General features: G+C 38.2%; 2 protein-coding genes across 2 annotated transcripts in view; both read right to left on the reverse strand.

Annotated features, from left to right (window-relative positions):
- Nucleotides 1-393: 393 nt before the first annotated feature.
- On the reverse strand, nt 394-4,193 carry rack1 (receptor for activated C kinase 1). The gene is made up of 8 exons (XM_053323805.1): nt 3,980-4,193; nt 3,346-3,517; nt 2,364-2,511; nt 1,848-1,943; nt 1,511-1,621; nt 1,108-1,248; nt 731-841; nt 394-506 (listed from the first exon to the last, which is right to left on the reverse strand). Exons 1-8 carry the CDS (start codon nt 4,086-4,088, stop codon nt 441-443), a joined length of 954 nt encoding a protein of 317 aa, XP_053179780.1. The 5' UTR covers nt 4,089-4,193; the 3' UTR covers nt 394-440.
- Nucleotides 4,194-9,949: 5,756 nt separating this feature from the next.
- Nucleotides 9,950-18,120, reverse strand: part of col23a1a (collagen type XXIII alpha 1 chain a) — a 118,380-nt gene continuing 110,209 nt past the window's right edge. Inside the window, exons 12-32 of the mRNA XM_053323796.1 lie at nt 17,322-17,348; nt 17,151-17,177; nt 16,966-17,019; nt 16,811-16,870; nt 16,638-16,682; nt 16,432-16,509; nt 16,247-16,270; nt 13,948-13,992; nt 13,756-13,800; nt 13,550-13,630; nt 13,406-13,459; nt 12,896-12,970; nt 12,769-12,795; nt 12,618-12,677; nt 12,439-12,510; nt 12,320-12,346; nt 12,152-12,205; nt 11,884-11,970; nt 11,578-11,670; nt 10,794-10,832; nt 9,950-10,000 (exon numbers count right to left, since the gene is read on the reverse strand). Coding sequence (XP_053179771.1) covers nt 9,950-10,000; nt 10,794-10,832; nt 11,578-11,670; nt 11,884-11,970; nt 12,152-12,205; nt 12,320-12,346; nt 12,439-12,510; nt 12,618-12,677; nt 12,769-12,795; nt 12,896-12,970; nt 13,406-13,459; nt 13,550-13,630; nt 13,756-13,800; nt 13,948-13,992; nt 16,247-16,270; nt 16,432-16,509; nt 16,638-16,682; nt 16,811-16,870; nt 16,966-17,019; nt 17,151-17,177; nt 17,322-17,348 — 1,125 coding nt within the window. The remainder of the gene's footprint in view (nt 10,001-10,793; nt 10,833-11,577; nt 11,671-11,883; nt 11,971-12,151; nt 12,206-12,319; nt 12,347-12,438; nt 12,511-12,617; nt 12,678-12,768; nt 12,796-12,895; nt 12,971-13,405; nt 13,460-13,549; nt 13,631-13,755; nt 13,801-13,947; nt 13,993-16,246; nt 16,271-16,431; nt 16,510-16,637; nt 16,683-16,810; nt 16,871-16,965; nt 17,020-17,150; nt 17,178-17,321; nt 17,349-18,120) is intronic.

Below are 18,120 nucleotides of genomic sequence, written 5' to 3' on the forward strand. Positions count from 1 at the left end.
TGTACAATCTATCTAAATAATATTTCATACCAATTACACCTCTTCAATAACAGTATTCCCTGATGGCACTTGCCTCTACCAGCAGGGTAACACATTACCATACCTTTTCAGGTGTTCTTACATATTAAGTTACATGTCCAATTCTGCCAGTCTAGGGATTTTATTTTGTCCTTTCAACCCCCTTGACACATGAAATGTGATTTTCAACCACTTCCATTATAAATTTTTGTTTTGGATTATTTCTTTGTTAGCTTTGAGTGCTTTGATGTCCCTGCTGATAATATACAAATAAAGTTTAAAATGAAAAAAGTTGCACCTGAAATCATTTCTTATTTGAGGTTGTCAGAATCACTGAATTGACCATCAAGTGTTGAAGCCAACACGCCACACACGTTCTTTTCAAACTGTCTTTTATTCAAAGCTTCTTCGATGAAAAGTTCTTATCGGGTTCCAATAGTAACCTGCCACACTCTGATCAGGTTGTCAGTGTAGCCAGCAAACAGGGTCTGAAAGAAATAGAGGAACAGAGGTCAACGTTGAGCATTGATTTTACAGACCTATAATCCGTTAATATTGAAGTCTTTAGTACCCCTCATATTTGCAGGACTGTCACCATTTTAATCAGAGTTTTAAGTGAATGGGTATAATCACCGGGGATTAAGCATCAACACCAACTAGCAAGGTAGCCGGATGTTTGGACTGAAAGATCCAAGAGAAATGAGTGTTTTACCTGTCCATCAGCAGACCATGCCAGGGAAGTACACTGTGGGGGCTCGGCCTTGCTGTTTGTGCTGATCACTTCCTGTCTCAGCTCATCCACAATAATCTTGCCCTCCAGATCCTGAATGAGTAAAAAAGGAAAAAAACAAACACCAAATACACACACAGAGTAATTAGTGACTGGACATAGGGAGCAAAGGATCAAAACAGAAATGAATGCATCCAGAAAGTCCACAATGGTACACATATGTCTAGGATAGAGCTCAGAAACAGCCTCTTTATCATCAAAGAATACAGTTGGCATTGGAAGTTTCATCACCGCACTTTACACATTAACTTTAATTCACCACATACTGCTCAGGAGGTATTCAGGAGTAAATTATTTACCCAGATCTTGATGCTGGGGCCGGTGGCAGCACACAGCCAGTAGCGGTTGGGGCTGAAGCAAAGGGCGTTGATGGTGTCACCGCTGTCCAGGGTGTAGAGGTGCTTGCCCTCATTCAGGTCCCAAAGCATGGCCTGGCCATCCTAAATGGAAAGAGGGGGAAAAGTGATTAAATATTGTTACAACTAAGAGTTACTTGCATAATCATTTTTACTTCATCTATTGTCAGCAGGTAACACTCAGAAACAGCCTCTTTATCATCAATGTTAAACAGATGCATATAAAGTTTTCATCACTGCTGAAACCTGCTAGCTGGATTTCCAACTGGTGATTCAATTGAGTTCAAAATGGAGGAAATATCAAAAATCATTCTGCAGCAGTCCACAATAAAACTTTATATCATACCTTTCCACCAGATGCACACAGGGAGCCATCAGGAGAGACAGTCACTGTGTTCAGGTAGCCAGTGTGGCCGATGTGGTTTGTCTTCAGCTTGCAGTTGGCCAGGTTCCACACCTACGAGCAACAGGAACACTACATCACACCCATGGTAGTATGGTGGTAGTACATAGATCTTACAAAGTTGTGAGTTATGCCCTCCAACAATTTCAGTTAGTAACAGGCTTAGATAATACATGCTTATTTGTCCAAATCATTGGGCAAAACAAACAGTTTTAAATCAGCTTCTGTTCTGTGTTGGCCAAATTTGAGGGTTTTGGTAAAAAAATAAAAAGGAACATACCTTGACCATCTTGTCCCAGCCGCAAGAGACAATGATGGGGTTGCTGCTGTTGGGGGAGAAACGCACACAGGAGACCCACTCAGAATGGCCCTCATCCTGCAAAGTGAAGAGGTTCATAAACTCAACGATTTCAGGATGAAATCTTTAAAAATTAAGATGGAAAAACATAGATGTCTACAGCTAAGTTTTTTGTTTGCCTACTCCTTCTTTAACAAATGAAACCGACATACACACAGGTTCAACAAAAGGTCACAATCATTTGTTGAATATCATTAAGGTAATACATGGTATCAAACTTTACTGTTGTCAATAATGTTTCCACTGATAGCTGGGTGAGTAGCATATTTAATTTTGACAGTACTTTGAACTTTATTTGAGGAGAAATTCTAAACTATAAACACCCAATTTCCCTACTTGTTAAAAAAATAAACAGCTTTGTATTCAAAGGTCACAACACAGTTAAATCAACTAAAATCTGGCTCCACTGACAAACAGCAACAGGACTAAGCAGCTCACCTGGATAGTGTACTTGCAGACTCCAAGAGTGTTCCACAGCTTAATGGTCTTGTCCCGGGAGCCAGACACAATCTGGCGGTTATCAGCAGAGAAGGCAACGCTCAAAACATCCTTGGTATGGCCAACAAACTGCCTGGTGGTGAGGCCACTGGGGAAACAGCAAACAAAAATATTTTAGCACAAACTGTTACAAAACTTCAAACATCCCAGTAGATCAAAGGATTCACCATCACTACAGTTAAACTGGGTACAAACTAGTGTCTCCTTCCAAAAGTTACATACTTAAGATTCCACTTTACTTTCTTATCATTTTTCTCTGTCTGCACTGTGAAAGTTAATGCTGGAGAATGCGCTTGTACTATTTAACACATCATATCTAGGGTAACATAATAAATCAAACACTGTCCCATCAGGCATGTGCTGATAAAAGACATTGTCATTAGCAGCTGACTCCCTAGTGGTTTTCAAAATGAGGAGCATCTCAATTTTGAGTCAAACAGAAATTTATATGGGTGTTTCATTTATCAGATTTCTGCTTTCAAAGTTGTTTAAAGATGTTTTAGAGATTTAGCCAAATGGCCTTAGACCCTGATAGTCTTTAACTTCTGTTACATTTCCACTCATTTGAGATGCATCAAGTTGATCCAATATCAACAATGTCTAAGCTAAGCTCTTTACTCAGACCTGGTGTAGTTCTGCTACTGGAGTCACAAAAAAGTGTGAATCATATAGCTGAGCTTCACCAGGTCCTGATAAAGAGTATTACATTTTACATCAAACTTGATTATGTTTCCTGCAACAGCTAGAGATCAGAGGTCATATTGGACTCTCGATCTTCAATTTCTTTCACATTAAAAAGACTTCTGCTTTACTTTTACATGCAGCGCCACAGGTATTGTACAAGTACACATCCTATCAGCTACAGAGGAAAGTACACGACCACCTGACCAGTAGTAAAGCCATGTCCACTCCCTGCACTTACGTGGTGAGGTCCCACAGACGGAGGGTCCCATCCCAGGCACCGGACAGCGCGAATTGTCCATCAGAAGAGATGACAACATCGCTCACAAAGTGAGAGTGACCCTTCAGGGAGCGCTGGGGGATACCATAGTTGGTCTCATCACGGGTCAACTTCCACATGATGATAGACTTGTCTGGAAATAGCACAATATACAGTTTAGGTGTTTACCCCTGGTTTGGATATCATTCAGTAAAAGAGCAGAGAAGTTTGAACATTAGCATGCAATGCTAACATAGTTGGTGAACACTATCAAACACCTGGTCAGCAGGCTCAATATAGTTAGATTTTAACAAATATCACCTCACTATGTGTTATTACACGTGTCAAACATGCAATGTGTGTATCTGAGGCTGAGTTTCATTTGATGCTAGGTAATTTTAGCTAGCTCGGCTAACCAGCGTCTATTCTAGTGTCTGAGCACTTTGACAGGTTAGCAAACTAAAACGACAACATAATACACCGTCCTCACTCTTTATATAATTTTATTGTGTCACTCACACACTCAGCGTCGTTTATCTTACGTTACAGCAGCCAACCGGCTAGCTGACTAATGCTACCCCGGCCATGTTGGCAGAGCCGGCGGGGGAAGCCTCACCTCGGGACGCCGACAGAATCATGTCGGGATACTGAGGCGTAGTGGCGATCTGGGTGACCCATCCACTGTGCCCCTTAAGGGTCCCCCTCACTGTCATCTGCTCAGTCATTTTGGCGAGGTTCGGTGGCGCCTTTTGCAAGGATGGATTCGGATTTTTCAGAGGTCCAGGGTAACCTAGGTCCTCATCGCATCTGGGCACAGAGGAAAAGGAAGTTCACACCCGGATGCAATAACTATGAGGGGTGAGCAGCCCGCAAAGGATGCTGGGAGTTGTGGACTACATGCGTATTCACGTCTATGGTATTCACTTGCAGGAAGCTAAAGACCGCGATCAACCAGACATACTCTTATTAAAGTGATGGGCTGCGGATGTTTTATTATCCTTAGTTCAACCGAGTCTGTAATAGTCACCCTTTATACAGCATACAGCACACAGAGAATATAAGTGGTGCTTTCAAGTTTACACACTGTTCAGGTGCTCATCAGTGTAACATTTTTTTTTTAAAAAGAGTTTATTCTCGATTTCATAGATGACATAAAAGTCAAAGCAAGAGACAATAGGCTAAATAAATAGTCTAAGTGGCTAATTTCTACTATTCCAATAGAAGAAGTACAGATCATTATTTAGGCTAAGTAATATCACCAAGTAATGTAAAAATACTCCATTGTAACTGCTGCATGAAAAACCCTACTCACATACATTAGTATTATCAACTTGATGTAGTTAAAGTATTACAGTAAAAGTAGTGGTTTGGTCCCTCTAATTGACATATTATTGTATATGATATCATGAGATTATTAATACCATAGTATCAGTGTTAGAGCAGCATGTTAGTGCTGTAGCTGCTGGAGGTGGAGCTAGTTTTTTACTTTATGTATATACAGTTAACTAGTTTAGTCCAGTGGTTCCAAGCCTAGGTGTGGGGCCCCTCCAAAGGGACACCAGATAAATCTGAGGGGTCGTGAGATGATTAATGAGAGGAAAGAAGAAGAAACAAAGTTCTGATAAACAAATCTATTTTTAGTTTTTGGACTTTTCCTATAGTCTTTGATTCCTGGTTCCAAATATTGGATCATTTGAACATTTAGCTATTGAAATGAAACCATGTGTGAAGTTTAAAGGGAAAAATCACTTTGATGGAGCTGTTAACAACTGAAATGTGACCCAGACTACCCACTGCTTTTTGTAAGATGTAACACTGGTTACATCTTTAACGATGTGTTGTGTTTTAAAAGTTTGTTTGTTTCATATCAGATTTTCATTTGCTCCTCGGGCTAAAGAAGTACTGCAGAAATCAAGTTTTAGTTTGAGGTTGATGTAAATTTCTTTTTTATTCATGTTCACATCACAGTTTTGGCCGAATCTGCATAATTGGTTAACAATATCCTGCCATTTGACTACATTTGAAATTCTAGCTTATTTAGATAGCCTACTCTAATCTAAAGAAATGGGTCAACCTAGTTTATAAATGAATTTAAGAATTATTTTTCTTAACAGGTGCAAGTTTATACATGTCAGCCATTACAAACTGTGTCTCAGTTTTGTGTGTTTTATCCTGTCTTGTGACCAAAAATGTTATATTTTTGTTTTTGTTTGTTTTGCTCTCCCTTTTTATTGAAAATAAACGATCAATTCTACAACAATTAATGGCATTTATTTGTTTAATTTTAAGCAGGAATTTGCTATTTTGACCCCTTGTACTGTATGTCTATGTTTGTTTTTGGTTATGATAGCCAGCTGTTTTTGTACTGTTATTGATAGGAAAGCATTGCTCTTGTTCCTACAAGAATAATTCTCATAAGGCAAAATAAAAGGAAATGTATGGCCAGTATATCTATAATTATAATTTTAAAACCATTAGCAATATTATGTGTAATGGATATATTTTTTACACATGCCGAAAAACAGGAGTTTAGAAGGCAATTCTTTCTTATAACACACAAGGTTTAATGACAATAGTTAGATCAAAAACTTATTATATTGCCTCTGTTAAGATTGACTGTTTATGAAATCTGCATGATATCAGCAATACAGCCATCTTCTCATTAATTAATTGAGGATATTTCCCCTCCCTTTTAAAACATTTTGAATACATGCTATGTGTAGCTGTTGATTTACCTATGACGTAACTTAAACATATAGATGAATGCAACTCAGGTATATATAGTATCTTGGTCCATGACTATAGCAAATGTGGTACCAATTTAATAGTCTCAAACACTGAACAACAAGTATAAGATCATTTGTTAAAACTAGCTTTATTTAAAATTAAAAACATGCAAGTCAGAGTTGTAAACAGATGTTTATGCTGCATGCCGTTGTCCCAGTGTTTAACTGCAACCAATTGTGCAACCTGTTGTTGACTTTTAGACAACAATGAGTTCATTCAACTGTAACAACGGAGGACATATGAAAATGATTTGAGAAAATGTCTCTGCATGAGTTTGATTGCATTTGTGAATTCAAGAGCACACATCTGTACTGGCCTGATAGCTAACAAACTAATATCTGTCCCTCTAATAGGCATATTTGAGTCAGATGGTCCAAGGCAGCAACAGGAAAACAGTGATGCCATAACTAACACCATGTGGATGAGAACACTTAAACTAACTTGTGTGAAGTTAGTTTAAGTTAATGAAATGCTCTTTTGATGAGCAGAATGCATCAGATCTGTTGATTTTTCCATTAATGTCTGTATTCTATTTATTTGACTGTAGCTTTGGTTTATTCTGAATGTAGTTTTTATAGGGACCCATACAATGGAGCAGGACAGTTATTTCACTTGTATTATCAACAATTACGATGGCCTCTGATTGTAATTTTTGTCTTATTGGTGTAGAGATATCAACTTTAATGTTGAGTTTCTAGTATTATCTCTTTTGGTTTAATTTGAACTTCTTTTATAGCCTCTCTATTTATTCGCACCTCTGACCAAATTGATTTTTCACTGGAGGCTATGATGGCTTTTCTAAATAATTACATGCATATTTTATGTCATTGTGCTTTTTGCATACTTAGCAAGGGGTAGAGTTGACTGAGCATATCTCAAAATCAAGAAAGACAGGCTTGCTAATAAGTTAAATGAATGTATACATCATAAATAATTCTATGATTATGATTTAATGAAAAGAGAAACCATAAAACTGGAGAGTTTATTTCAGTCTGCATGTTTAGCTCACCAAATTTCACGTTATACATATTTAGACAAGTAATTACAAAAATAGCTTAATTCCTTTACAACCTGATACACAACCAAAACAACATTCTCACAACGTCAATGCTAATACTGCGATATATGATTCGCTCAAACACCAAACTGTATGCAGACACTGTGCCATGTACTGACCCCCAATAAGCCTTAAAACTGAAACTGATAGAATCTGCAAAAGAAATAAACACATGTAATAATGTTAAGTGACAGATAACCATCAGCTTGCAGTAAAAATAAAAATGCCACGGACAGTGTGGTTTTACAGTTAAACCATTCTACCTTATTACTTCTCATTCAAACTTTTTAATCACGACTCAAATAAAGTTTGTATTTCAGCTATTATTTCTTAGCTTATTGATATGGATCATTTACAGAAAGCATTTCTAGAATAATTTTAACTTCATAAATTAGTGATTCTATCCAGGTATTTTTGATGTGCTGACCCTGCTAACATTAAAAAAAAAAGAAAATGAAATAGGGACACCACATCAAATTCATCCCAATAATAGGAAAAAATGTTTTGTGTGATATCAGTATTGCAACTTTGGTATTTTTCAGGTATGTAAACTGATCCTTGCAAAAATAAAGCTGATAAGATGTTATGTTACACACTGACTTTGCTCTAATTTCAGGCCTAAACAGGAATGGGATATGCAGCCGAAATCATAATAACTGTATAATCTGTAATATAAGGCAGTTTATAGATCAGCTGGGGACATTTCTAATTAAGAGGAAGTCGGCAATATGAACGCACTGCATTGTTTTCTGGATTCAGTAAGTGAAATGCAGTTTTCCTACATTAGCATTTGAACAAATTAATACCGGAATAGCAGATGAAGCAAGAATTTAAATCATGAGAATGATCCAGCGCATATAAATACACCCCTGATCAGCTCAAAAAAAGATATTTGAAACTTTCATTGTCACTTTTTCACAACTCATATATCCATTCATGTCCATGTGTTCAACCTCTTGTCCAAAATGATACTAAAAAAAGAAACAACTCAAATATATATTGTGTATTATATATGATGCTTATATTGACCCTGTTTGAATTTGCAAAGGTTGCAGTGTGTGTGGTTGTGTGTGTGTAGAATTAGACATGTTGAGCAGCCTGTATGTTGACAAGATAATTTACCAAAAAACATGAAACAATGAAAATGTTGTAAATGATAGCTGTCATGTCTGGTGGAAACTTGAACATGTATGCTGTTTCACAAAAAAAAACAAAAAAAAAACATGTGTTAACCATAATTAATATTGTATCAAAAAGTGCAACTTATATTAATGTAGAATACACAGATGCCCACTAAGAAAATGTATACCATTTTCTATGAATGTGTTAACAGAATAATAATGACTCCACGTTATCTCTGTTTTGAACGTAGAAAAATGTATGAAAGTAGTTTATAGTAAACCAGTAAAGCCAAGTACAGTTTCTCTTTCTCCTACATATGTTTAAACAATGATCCATGTGTATCTGTGCACATGTGTGACTATATGAGGAGTAGAGCTTTCAGACACATAAAAGTATTTAAGCACCGAAAAAGTATTCCATCTGAGAAAAATGTATTACAAAGACCAAAACATGCCAATAAAAGTCATATGATAACAAAGACTAAAACAGTGTGATAACTGAAAGAAAGTACACACACAAAATGCAAAATAAGTAAGTTAAAAACCATTGTGGTAGGTTGTATTGCTGAATAAAAATGAATAATTTCCCCCAAAAAACAAAAATAATGGTTGTGTTTACATTTGATTCAAATTTCATACTTTAGTATGTTAGTCCTTCAGTCCAAATGACTAATAATGATTCAAAAATATCAAACAAACGACACACATTTAAGTCAGCAGCAAGAACTGTCACTGTCAACCAAAGGAACTGGCAACAGTGATTAAAACATTACGTCTTCATATGTGATTAAAAGATAATGAGCTGTCAATGTTACACTGGAAATAATTAAGAAAATATTGATTGGCAATCATTTTGTCAAAGCAGTTCAAACAGAACCAATCTAGTGTTGAAGCTGATCAGCCCCCTGGTTGATACACTGACACATTGGTTTATCATGAATACTATAAATGGTTCCTTCAAATATGGCTTTGAAGTTTCACTATCTATATATTCCACAAACATGGCAATGCACAGGAATGCAAAATGTAACTGGACGACGATATAAGAATTAAACAGAATGAAACCAAACAACACACAGGTCACCACTGTAAGCCTTAAAAAAGGTAGACTTACTGACTCTGTCTGAGTGGTTGGTTAAAATGGAAACACTATTAAAGACTGCAAATGAAAATAAATCTACTGTCGATTGAGGTTTCAATGAGGGACCACAAGTCAGTCATATAAGCTGTCAGGATGCGAAACAACTCTGTGTCTTGTTATGACCATGCATTTAATTAGTGAAGACTTTTACAAAAGAACCATACAAGAGATCACCATAACATGTTCAATGTATCTGTGCAGTAAATCCTTCCTTATGTGCCAGTGACGTTAGTGACCCCCGGACAACTTCAACTGATTCCCCAAGCTGTTGTGCAACATCTTCGGCCACAGGTGTGTCTTCTCTTCCCAAGTGAATGTGGAAATGCAGTGTTCTCTGTTGCCCCCTCCTGGAGAGTTTCCATACTGGAGGATCTGAGAGTTTGCTTTGGCACTGAGGCGTTACATGACTTGCTCTGCTTCATAAAGGCCAATCTGCCCCCTTTGTCTATGTGTCCTTTCTTCGCCAGGCCCAGCACTCCATCAGGGCTGAGAGAGACGCTTGCGTTTGAGCTTCTGCCTTGTCATCTCGTCCTTTCAAAAAACAGAGAGAGGAGAAGAGAGCAGTGACCCACACTGCTCCATCTGCCACAGTCTCAGAGATCTGTCCATCTGTCCATGCACCCATCTGTGAGACTCAGTGAGTGCGCACACACCGTCACTGTCACACAGTGTTTATGATCACAATCGGGCAGTGAGTCAGACTGTGTTAGTAAGACAGCTAGACTGTCTGGGCATTCCAACACTGTCATCGGGACTGTCCTTCAAAGTGTCCCACTAAAAGTTCAGTTCCTTCTCTTTAAAAGCGTGGCACCAACAACACTGGATCTCTCGAGTTTAAACTTTTCATAATACTGTCCAAGTTTAAAAAGAATCTCAATATATTATATAAAATGTTTTTATAAAAAAAGGAAAAAGGGAGTGGGTTGTCGGTGTAGTATTTAGTTGCAATATATACCATATCAATATGTACAGATTCCATGCTGCTGGTTAGTCATCACTGCAAATAAAGAATAGTAGGCATTGATTATTAGTAGCATAACAAATCAAAATCCTTTCTATTAAACTTAGTAAATAATTACTGTTCTCAGATGTGCACACATTACAATTACAAACTCACACACTATACTTACAAAATGCCCCTGTATCAAATCAGAGTCAAGCAATGACATTAATGCTGACAATCCATGAGTGATAATCTTGATTATAGATAGTGTTAGCTTTTTTTTTTTTTTTACTATTTCCTGACGATGCCAACTGCTGTCATGACCAAATGCTAATCATTTCATTAGTTAACAATATGCTTTTCTGAAGAAAGGACACTCACCTTGTGCCAGCAACCTGGTATGGGCAGCCCGTCATGTCCCTGCAGGGTGAGAACAGCAGAAGATGTCATGTCATGTACACTTAGACACAGTTCTTCTTTTTTTTTACTTTAGAAAAAAACCTTCACACTTATGTGTCCTTCTCGTTTAAATATTGACAATAACTGTAATGGTGTTTAAGGTGCAGACTCATCATCAGCAAATTGGTGTTGTAGAATAAAGCAAATTTGGAGGCTAAACTATAAAGCACAAAATCAGGCAAAAAGAGAAAACCTTTAAAAGTCAAGTTTTTTATATTTTCATGTGCTATCTTTTATCTGTAATCTGGAAGATTAGTCATTACTTGAAGTAACACATTGTTTGATGGGTAAGTTTCCAATTTTCACTCTTTTTGTTTAATGGGGGAATCAGTCGCTCTCTATTGGTGTGTCTATGAAAGCTCCTAATTGTAGGAACAGAGTGCTAAAACAAGATATTCTTATAACCCGGCATTGTTCTCATCTTCATTTCACTAATTTGGAGAAAGGCATTTGATTTACAATGTGTGTGATCATATAGATCAAAGTCCTGTCATCCCTGTACTGACACTCTTTTTGGCTGCTTATTTTATGTGAAGGCTTTTTTCCAAGGAAAAACTAAAAATGAGTTTGAGACTGTCACCATGTGCAAAACAGAGTTTGATGAAATGACAAAGAAAAAACCCGACAGTGTTTGAATAGAGAATAGCAACAGCAGTAGAGTGCTAATGCATGAATGGTGAGTAGAGAGGACGCAGAGATACTGTACCAAAGGGCAGGGGGCCTCAGGGCCGGAAGGAGGAAGAGGAGTAGGAGAAGAAAGCCCTGCTTCCACAGACAGACCTTTAGTCTTATCACAACCCTGTCAGCGAGAGCCAGTTACATTCACAGCATTGAGAAAGAGACTTGCAGAAAAAAAGAAGAGGAAATGACAGAAACAGTGCTGAGAGTGAAACAGAAAACAAGGAAGTACTGCCTGTCTTTAGTGTAAAATGGGACTGGAAAGTGATGTAAATCAGTTTGAACGTGAAGTATTACAGTGTGTGTGTGTATGTGTGGGTAGAAGGTGACATACCACAGGACAGGGCTGGTCCAGGCCTGGAGGACCCTGCTCTCCCTTTTGGCCCTTTAGACCTCTCTTTCCCACTGATCCCCTGTCACCCTGCACATGACAAGTACAACGGTTAGGTGTTAATGAAAGACAAAATGGATCATGTCTAGAAAGGTGAAATAACACTATGTGTATACATAAAAAAAAAAAAATACATGTATGGTAATGGTTGTAATTAAATTAAATTTGAATGAAAATAATATCATATGTCTTTGTGTGTTTTTGCACAAACCTTTTCTCCTCTTTCCCCTCGGTCACCTTTCTCTCCCATCAGGCCTGGGAAACCCTGGACATAGAAGCACAAACAGTTCACAAAGTTGCTTATTATCTAAATAAGTTAATTCATTGGGAATGGTTTAATTGAAAATGCCAAAATCTAAATTCTTATTGAGGAACTCACATCTAATCCAGGCTCGCCTGGTCTGCCCTATGAACACATATTCACACATGTTAATTATGTCTAACTCAAGACAAAAGACAATAAAAAGATATAGAAAACACATTTATTGAGGTGCTTACTTTTTCTCCCTTTGCACCTGGAAGACCCACTAACCCCGGGGCACCAGTTGGACCAGGGTGGCCGTCCAGACCCTGGAGTTAAAGTTATTTAACATCAGTGCATTATGCGAAATTCTCCTATTTCAAACATTAAATATTTCCATGTGTAATTATGATAGCATTGGCTCAGTGTCACTTACTTTGAATCCAGGAGCACCAGTATCCCCCTTCTCTCCCCTCATCCCATATCCGGGTTCCCCCTACATTAGAGCACAGGAACACTGAGTACCAAACAATTACATGTCATAGCCTTTACTACATGCTGTAGTAGACACTGCTTTGCACTCTTACCTTCGGACCAGGCATTCCATGCAGCCCCTGAAAAACATGGTGAGCTGTGAATGTGCTGACAACTAGGGGTGCAAACGTCAACTTGAATCGTTTCTAGCTGGATTGGTATGATGGGATAAGAACTCACCATGGATCCGTGGGTCCCGGGAGCTCCAGGCGGGCCTGGTGGGCCAGGTGGTCCCGGCTGGGAAATCATCTGAACCTGAGCAGCAGTGAATTACATGAGTTCTGTTCTGTTCTATTTTTGCAAGCTTTTCTGTTATATGGTGTTCAGCTTAAATGCAGATAGATTTGAAATGTAAATGACACACAAAGACCAATCTTTAAAAAAATGAATACAGCCTTGATGTTTACTGTAATCAATGACACAACTGGCAAGGAGCCTGCCAACTGATTTTCATGTCATACAGATATCAATGTAAACCTATGGCTGCCCAGAGAAAAAGAAGAGCTATGCAAAAATCAGCAGAAAGGTTTGCAAAATAGACGGCAGTAACGTAAAGTATTCATGATTGGTAAAAACGTGCAAAATCACTGTTATGTCATTTTAGGTTGCTGACATTTACGTGTCTGCATTAATAGTTAAACATATAAGTGAATGTAGAGCTAATGTGAAGAACTTGTTTGTTATACTGACCAGGTTGTCATCCAGTCTGCAGTCGCCTTTCTCCCCCTTATGTCCGTCCATACCCTGACCCACAGAAAGAAATATTTATCTCATATTGTTTATATATTTTTCACTGATTGCATATCAAAAATTATGTTTGCTGTCACTTCTTACAGCAGGCCCAGACAGTCCCATCTCCCCCTTCTCTCCTCTTTCTCCAGGAGGTCCTGTCTCACCCATGTCTCCTTTAGGTCCCTGAAGGCAAAAAGTCACATTCAGCAGAGTGAATAGTTGATGAAAAGATATATATATATATTCAGAAATGATAGCATCTGTCAGTAGACAAATACTGTGTAATTTCTGCCTCTTTGTAGCCATACCTTCTCCCCATCAACTCCTGCTGGCCCAGGTAAACCAAGCTCACCCTGACAGGAGACAAAAATTAGAAAATATTTGCTGTAACAACACTGCAAAAAGACAAATTTTGTGTATTTATTCATCAAATCTCATCATTAGCTGATAGCAGTGCAATAGTAGGCTAACGAGGGTTCAGAATATTCACAAGCCCTCACCTTTTCCCCTGCAGGGCCTGGGGGCCCAGGTGGTCCAGGTGGGCCCTGGTGAAACACAAACAGAAAGAAAGAAATTGAGGAAATGATGTAATGTGTCTAATCTTACACTGAATTACACTTTATTCATCTTGCACCTCCAATAACCTGTCCAGTGGAAACCTGTTGATATCATAAACTTTTAGTTTCATACCTAGCAGGCATGAGGCAACATTAGTAATTGTTAGGGTTTGTGTCCATGTATACAAGTCCAATATTCATCCTCGTTTTAGTTCTGTTTTGCTCTCTACCAACTCCTGAGAAAAATATTTGGCTCTTTAACAGCTGAATGCTCCACTATGTTCACCAGCAAGTCATGAACTTTGTCTGTCTGTCGTTCAGTACTGGACAAGAACCATACATGCAATTTATCAAAGCTTTTTGTTTTGAAATGGCTGCCTGTTGTGGCTGAAAACAGCAAAATGACCAATATAGTAATGCTGTGGGGCATAAATCCAAAACAGTGAGCTGAAAGAATGAATCTGCAGATTGGTTTATTACTATATTATATGGATTGGTTTAATTAATTTGTCACATAGACACATTGTATACGGTATACAGGGCTGTTTATGCTCTGTGTTTATCACAATGGTGCAAAAACTGGGAACTCACAGAATTTCATCATAAGGTCTGAACCTCAGCCAACTCAAAACAATACGACTAGGCTGATGGATTTCACAATGCGGTTATGACAGTAAACAAAGCCGATGCCTTGTTTCGTTCACTCTCTTAGCTGGTCACAACCAAATTGAAGCAATTTTATTGTACATCACTTATAAAACAGCAATGAATGCGGTTTGTGCTACACAATAGACTGGCATCATTTTACATTCTGTTGATTGTTTTAATGCAGGGTGAGACTGTTGAACAAAAGGAGGAGAAACAAAATATTCATGGAACTTTATGCAACACTAACTATGGATAAAAACTAGAATGCACATGCATGTCATATCCACCCCATGCCATCTTCTATGATGGTTTAGGAATGACAGCTCCCTTAAATCACACTCCTTAATCACTATATCCACTTGTTACTTCTCCTTCTAAAGTTTTCAGCCATCTTGAAGTAATAAAAAAGGAAACCACGTTGCTTCCCTGAGGTGTACATGCTGCTTTCCAATTTCTAACTTTTTGTTTTTCCTCCATTAAAGCCATGGCAACCAAAAGATGTTTACAAACAACTATTTGGTGTGAGATATTCCATCATTGGAAAGTGAACTCATGCAAATAATTATACAAAAAGACATAAAGAAAATGATAGTAACAAACAAATAATTTCAGCATGTTTTTAAACCATTAAAAGTCATCATCACTTAAAATTTCCACAGATGAAACCAATGCAGCTTTTCACACAAACAAGTGGATGGATCATAACACAAGTTGGGTGGCCAATGAGCATTCCCCGGTCCATGGATATAACTCTAGTTGAGACCTTGCGTGTGTGATCTGGTGCCAACAGATCCTTGTTGGCAAGAGGCGTCTGATAAGATCTCATGTCCATGTTTTCACCGACTCCTTTGTAACTATCCCATGCTGCTGTCTACAGTGTTTCATGCAGGAGCCCATTTCAGAACTGGTCCAAGGGGACCTGGTTCATAGTAGTTTTTAATCAAATACACACTTCACTGCAGAGATAGACATCTGTTATTAGCATGTAGCACGGTACATAGTAGAATCAAAGGGTCTTATGTATGAAGAGAGGGATGTGAGACTGAGACTGTGGAGGCTATGAGTGCTTACTCTCCAATGCATTCCCTCTGTGCATCAACTAAGTTATGTGGAGCCACACAAGTACGTCGACAAAAAACACCATGCTGTCCTATAGCAAGTTAAAGCCATGTATCTTGTGAAGCACATAGCATGAATACACACTCAGAGCAATGTAACAAAGGCTGTTGATTTTTCTGCATGATTAAGCAGGTTTCTTTAGGCTATATGTTATCTGATAGAGCTGAACTATATTTGCTGAGGCTGCACGTTTCATGCCACATGAATACACAAAGGAGTCTGGTAGACTAGTAAACGAAAGACATTAAGTAATTCTTTTTAGATGTGGCCTCTAGAGTGACATTTAATACATTTGAAGTAAGGAGTTGTACAAAACCATCGACAAAGACAAACAGATCCACTGTTTGAGGCAGGTGGGAGACGTAGTGGACACAAACAGACTGTGTGTATGCAAGTCTTTGTGTGTCTATGCATTATTGTAGGTGTTAGTTACTGTCCACAACACCAAAACCATGCAGAGACAACAGCTAATTACCGAAACACTGATGGTCTCGATAGCCTGTCAAGAAGAAATAGCAACATTTTCAGTTTTGTAAAGAAAACTCTTTTCTGGGTTTGTTTAAGCGCTGCTTGTTTCTAACTTGGGATCTAATAATAAATGCTGTATGGAATTTATGGTGCAACCATAAATCTGGTCTCTCTCACAGAGTTATCACTCACCTGGAAAGCATCTAGAAGCTTCCCATTGAAGTCAATGATGTCTGAGGAGCCTTCAGCACCCTTTTCTCCAGGATAACCCTGAGTTAGATACAGGAAGAATGAGCTAAATATTCATAAACACCTAAAGATGATAACAACTAAACATAATGGAAATGTAGAATAACTCAATTGTGATAGAGATTTAACCCTTTATGTGATACACATACCGTAGGTCCCTGTAGTCCTCGCTCTCCAATTTCCCCTTTGTCTCCCTGTTTGATACACATACACATTATGGTGAAACACTCTCAGACAACCGGTAGTTAATATTTTTTTATGTCTAATAAAAATATTATCACCAAGAAAAACTAATTATTTATTTATCTACTGCTAAATGTACCTTAAATCCTGGGAGTCCATCCATGCCTCTCTCTCCTTTTTCTCCAAAACCTGGCTCGCCCTATTCAACACAAAATGAATATACAAGGTCAAAAGACACATTTCAGATAATCCTCATGCAAGACTTGATAACCAAGGAGTAAAGCTCTACTGTACCTTTGACCCTGGAGGACCCTGTAGTCCTTGATAACCTGGATGACCATCTTCTCCCTGTCAGTTCATAACAGTTCAATCAAAGGTCAAATGTGCTACAAGATTGACAAAGTGATTGAATTTTTTGATGTAGACAAGAAGTAGGAGATACAGTTAAGTCATGGATAATAATCCATTAACAATCTTACCGGCTTTCCAGGCAACCCTTGCTGTCCCTGAAGCAGAATTATATATATTGTTACTATAGTTGTCTACACAAAGACAAATGATTAACTCCAGCTAGAAATAAAATGACACTCTAGCCATCTAGGCTTGAGGTTTAAACAACAACAACAAAAAAGGATTTGAATTGTACTCACATCAGAGCCATCACGGCCTGGAAAACCCTGAGGAGGACACAGGAGAAAATCAGTAATGTACTTAATGTGCAGAATGGCCACTAGATGTCAGTGTTGAATCAGGAAAAACCAAACCATGGACATACAACATCCATTCTGAGTAGGAGTGTGTGATGTTGGGTGACAAGTTGAAGGAAATTTGGAATCAAAGAGTAATGAATGCAGATGCTTCCCTGCAGGGCATGAGGGGGGTCAATAAATGGTTTGATGAGTGTGAAAATCATCTGAATTTTATGCCATGGCCTTTGTGACCACTGGATGTCAACCCTGCTAAACACCTATGTGAGATATTGCATTAATGTGTCACCAAAACACTAAATGGAGAAATATATTATGATAAATAAGATTAATAGTAAAATTCAGAGACTTGGAGATTCTATGGAAGTCCCAAAAAATTAAGACCCCTAATGTTGGTTTTTCCTTTAAATTTGATCCATATTTGATAACAAATATTTGATAGTATTTATTTGATATTTGATTATGGAGCCCTGGCCAGGATTCAAATGCCGTATGCTGAGCAATAAGCCACAGCGCCCCCTAATACAAACAGTGAGAGAGTGTTCCATGTCTCTTTTTTGGCATCTGTCCATTAGTGATTTGGCTCATTTGGGTAAACAGACCTATCGGGTGTGTTTGTGAGGACCAGGTGGACGTGCGCTCTGAGCAACTAAACATCTGTTATGAAGTCATCCATGGCAGATACAGCTTTAGCCCTCCATCTCTCTCTCAATTGCTGTTTCATACACAGATACACACACTC

This window comes from Scomber japonicus, chromosome 8, assembly GCF_027409825.1.
Source record: "Scomber japonicus isolate fScoJap1 chromosome 8, fScoJap1.pri, whole genome shotgun sequence".
In the NCBI taxonomy this organism is placed as follows: domain Eukaryota; kingdom Metazoa; phylum Chordata; class Actinopteri; order Scombriformes; family Scombridae; genus Scomber; species Scomber japonicus.

Bases quoted from the DNA above. Each gene is read 5' to 3' on its own strand.
- rack1 (XM_053323805.1), bottom strand. From the start codon at position 4,088: ATGACTGAGCAGATGACAGTGAGGGGGACCCTTAAGGGGCACAGTGGA. The intron at 2,512-3,345 runs GTAAGTGCAGGG...CTGTTTCCCCAG, and splicing joins CGTCTGTGGGACCTCACCAC to TGGCCTCACCACCAGGCAGT. The intron at 1,622-1,847 runs GTATGTTCCTTT...TGTTGCTCGTAG, and splicing joins GCTGGGACAAGATGGTCAAG to GTGTGGAACCTGGCCAACTG.